Source organism: Myotis brandtii, unplaced genomic scaffold (assembly GCF_000412655.1).
Source record: "Myotis brandtii unplaced genomic scaffold, ASM41265v1 scaffold191, whole genome shotgun sequence".
Lineage (NCBI taxonomy): Eukaryota > Metazoa > Chordata > Mammalia > Chiroptera > Vespertilionidae > Myotis > Myotis brandtii.
In genome coordinates, this window is record NW_005357115.1 from 7,004,337 (window position 1) to 7,008,378 (window position 4,042).

Consider the following 4,042-nt stretch of genomic DNA (forward strand, 5'->3'; position numbering starts at 1 on the left):
CTCAGTGGTTGAGTGTGGACCTATGAACCAAGAGGTCAGAGTTCAATTCCTAGTCAGGGTGCATGCCCAGGTTGTGGGCTCAATCCCTGGTGGGGCACGTGCAGAAGGCAGCTAATCAATTATTCTCTCATCATTAATGTTTCTCTCTCCCTTTCCTTTCCTCCCTGAACTTGATAAAACATAATGACACACCCTCCCAGATTTAGTTTGTGTTCTTAATACAAACATCATTTGATTCTCAAAATTATTCAACCCAAAGTTAATGAAATGACTCAGATTCAGAGCAACAGTTGGGTAAAATTTTTTTTTATTGGAAAACAAATATACAACTTGGAATGGATTTGAGGCAAATTGTGCCATAAGCAGATTTTCTTTAAGTGGCTAAACAAAGTTTAAAAAGCAAGTAACAATAAAAGAAAATGTTTCTGGTACAGGACCAGCAGTACAAAAAAATAGTGTACGAGTACCTGGATAATACACCCGTTTTGCAATAGTGCAACTTTTAAGTACATATTGTTGACTGTCCATAGTCCACGCAGTTACAACTCCACATTTCAACAACATGCTGATAATTCCTAAAGAAAACTACTTAAAAAGGCATAACCAGGTGTTCCCTCATTTGACCAACTCCATCTAAGTTTAGATGTGCAGAAGGGCTTAGATATATCCAGAGTAAGCCACATGCAACATGTTACTTGATCAATTTTCTAAAATAAGGTTTCAGGACAATAACAGTAAGATAAGGGAAGAAAACATGGAGGAATGAAGTCCTAATTACTATACATGCATATTTTTTTTGACAGTAGGGGAACCTTTTACAGATAAGTTACAAACAAAGAAAAGGCAAATAAACAATTTTGTACAAGAAATTTAACACATTCTGTACAATATCTTCACTTTGCTGTCATCATTTGTACAAACTCTGAAAAAGAAGAAATACACAAAAAGTTGAGCCAGTCAATGGCAAAAGATCGACAAAATCAATCACATTTACTCAACCACTGAGCAATCTCTATTCCTCTTTCTTTCCTCAAAATTATAAGGAAAACTAACTATATGAGGAAAGCTAACTAACTGCCAAAGCTGGACTTCATAAACCAAAATTATTAACAAATAAACCCAATTAATGCTTTAGATAGCTATTATAAATAAAAAGTATTCTTGCTTAGTTTACTATTACAAATGATACTTCTTAACCTGAAGCATATGTAAACAGTTTCAGACTAAATCTGTTAAATAGAGGAAGGGAATCCAATGAAGAAAAGAAAATCGCCTTAATTTCATTTTGAGGATCCTGAAATTAAAAGTTGGAAGCATTTCAAATTGTTCCACAAACATTATATAAAAATTGTTTTAGCACAGTTTAGAGTACAGTGTTCTCAAACTTTAATGTGCATGTAAAATCAACCACCAGGACTCCTGTTAAATTGCAGGTCCCTGGTATAGGGGTAGGACCTAATAAATAGCTCTAAAATGTTCTTGGGCAACAGGAGGTGTTGCTTAGTCTGTACACACATTCTAAATAGCAAATGGTTAGAAAATATAGTTTTAACATCTTCATGGGGTAAGTAATTTTGACCTATCAGATTATCTAGTACCTCTAAACGTAAAGTCAAAGCAGAGAATGAGATGGTGACAGTGAAAGTCTTACCTTCATAGTTTACTTGACCATCACCATCAATATCTGCTTCCCTGATCATTTCATCAACCTCTTCATCTGTTAACTTCTCTCCAAGGTTTGTCATCACATGGCGAAGCTCTGCTGCACTAATATAGCCATTGCCATCCTAGAAAAGTCATTAAAATATTTAAGATCATAGAGTTGGAATAGAAGTTTACTAAAGTTCACATTAGGAAGAAAAACATACTTTAGAAATCCACACAAACTAAAGAGAATCTACAAACAACTGACCTATAAATTAAACATCACTGAAAGCCAAGCACTATGTCTTAGTTCCAAAACCAAGTGATACCTGCTTTGCCACAAGATTAATGCTATAAGTTACTAGGAGATCTGAGCTTATACTGAACTGTTATCTTCATTTCATCCTCAAGTTAAAATTTAAGAAATCCAGCCCCTGAAAACCTACCTTATCAAACACACGGAATGCTTCTCGAATTTCTTCTTCACTGTCTGTGTCTTTCATTTTTCTTGCCATCATTGTCAGAAATTCTGGGAAGTCGATTGTGCCATTACCTGAAATGGTTTGTTTCGTTGAAACATTATAATAGAATTTAAATGTCACTTCAACTTCCCCCTCCCCAAACACAAAAATTAAGCAGACTTACCATCAGCATCCACTTCATTTATCATGTCCTGTAACTCTGCTTCTGTGGGATTCTGCCCAAGAGACCTCATTACAGTTCCCAATTCCTTTGTTGTTATAGTTCCATCACCATCCTTGTCAAATAGTGAAAAAGCTTCTTTGAATTCTGTTTGAGACCACAATCCAAATGTACAGGTTAACAACAAATAATAACCTCCTAAATGAAATGTATTAGTCAACTCTTAAAGATATATATGAAGATAAACACCTGAAATGGAATTTTGATTTCTGAAGGATTTAGATGAGAAAGCCACTTGTAGCATTTTAAACATCTTTAGCTAATCATACCAGTATATGCTCATATTGATCTACTAGGAAATTTTTTTCATCTAAAATCTTACAAGGAACTGCAATATCTAGACCCTTATTATTCTGTGTTTAAAAAGGAAAAGAATCAAACCCCAAATGACTGGCTTCTCTATTTTCTGTTAAAGCTGCTCTGTGGAACACAATTCAAAATTACAGATCTAACCTTTACTCAGAACCGAAAAATAAAGATAGTTGGTTCCAAACACATTTCTATAGAGCAACTATACTATTTGCATTATGTTTATAATACTCCTCAAAAAGTAAGTCTACTTCATCACCTACTAAATTAAAAACAAAAAACTTTAAACTTCAGAATAATATGCCAATGGGCTAAGTCATCTTTTCTGGAAGAGTCTATCACCAAATAGTCTATAGTACTGATGATAATAGGATGATCAAGATATGAATGGCCAGTTTTAGCTGTATCATTGAGAACAAAGATATCTTAGACCTTTCTTTACATTATATAACCCCAAACTTGTAAAATGCCTAAAATTATTATTGCCTAAAATTAAGATCTTACAAAATTGCATTACTTTTATTTCACCAGTAGATTACACGGGAAGCTGTTGGAGCGACAGTCCACAATACCTGGCTTACCATTTATTTTACAGAGAAACTAAAGCAGAGATTAAATCTGACAGTGCGAGGTCAGATAAATGAGCTAACAAAACCTAGTACTTTTCAAGGTACTTTCTGTAATAGACCCTATCAGCAAGCAAATACAAAAACAGTCCCAAAGTTCAAGGAGCCATATGCTCTCCCAACATATCTAAAACATTTGAAAATATATACCTGATACATATTTAAGAAATGGTGTGCCTCCTCTTACAGTTCAAGTCTATTTATCCCCTGCCTGTCTGTCCTTGCTCTAATCCATATACCTCAAAGAATCATTTATCATAATCTCTTCTCTGGACTCAACCATTCTACTGATTCTGCCATTAATTTATTTAGTTATCTTTATGTCTTTTTGCCTAAAACTAAACTCAAACCTTAAAGTCCCTATCCTTATCTCTCTCCAAATTCTGGAAGGCACCACTACTCATATCTATTTCTTCTCTATCAACCAACTATTAAAATTGCTTCCAGCTCCAGCTCATCCGCTGAAAATACAAGGTTCACCAAGAATGATCTAAGTGCCTAATCCAGCAAGTATGTGTCAGTATATGAGGCCATAAAGCATAGAAACTCAAATCAGACTTTGAAACTCAACTGCTGGCTTAAAAATCCCAGCTGCACCCTGACCAGTTTGGCTCAGTGGACAGAGCGTTGGCCTGCGGACTCAAGGGTCCCAGGTTCAATTCTGGTCATGGGCATGTACCTTGGTTGTGGGCACATCCCCCATAGGGGGTGTGCAGGAGGCGGCTGATCGATGTTTCTCTCTCATCAATGTTTCTAACTCT

At 35.5% G+C, this 4,042-nt stretch overlaps 1 protein-coding gene across 1 annotated transcript in view; it reads right to left on the reverse strand.

The window, feature by feature from the left end:
• Window positions 1–285: 285 nt before the first annotated feature.
• Window positions 286–4,042, reverse strand: part of CALM2 (calmodulin 2 (phosphorylase kinase, delta)) — a 14,870-nt gene continuing 11,113 nt past the window's right edge. Inside the window, exons 3-6 of the mRNA XM_005864804.2 lie at window positions 2,290–2,433; window positions 2,091–2,197; window positions 1,652–1,787; window positions 286–922 (exon numbers count right to left, since the gene is read on the reverse strand). Of these exons, the coding sequence (XP_005864866.1) occupies window positions 894–922; window positions 1,652–1,787; window positions 2,091–2,197; window positions 2,290–2,433 (416 nt within the window). The 3' untranslated portion in view covers window positions 286–893. The remainder of the gene's footprint in view (window positions 923–1,651; window positions 1,788–2,090; window positions 2,198–2,289; window positions 2,434–4,042) is intronic.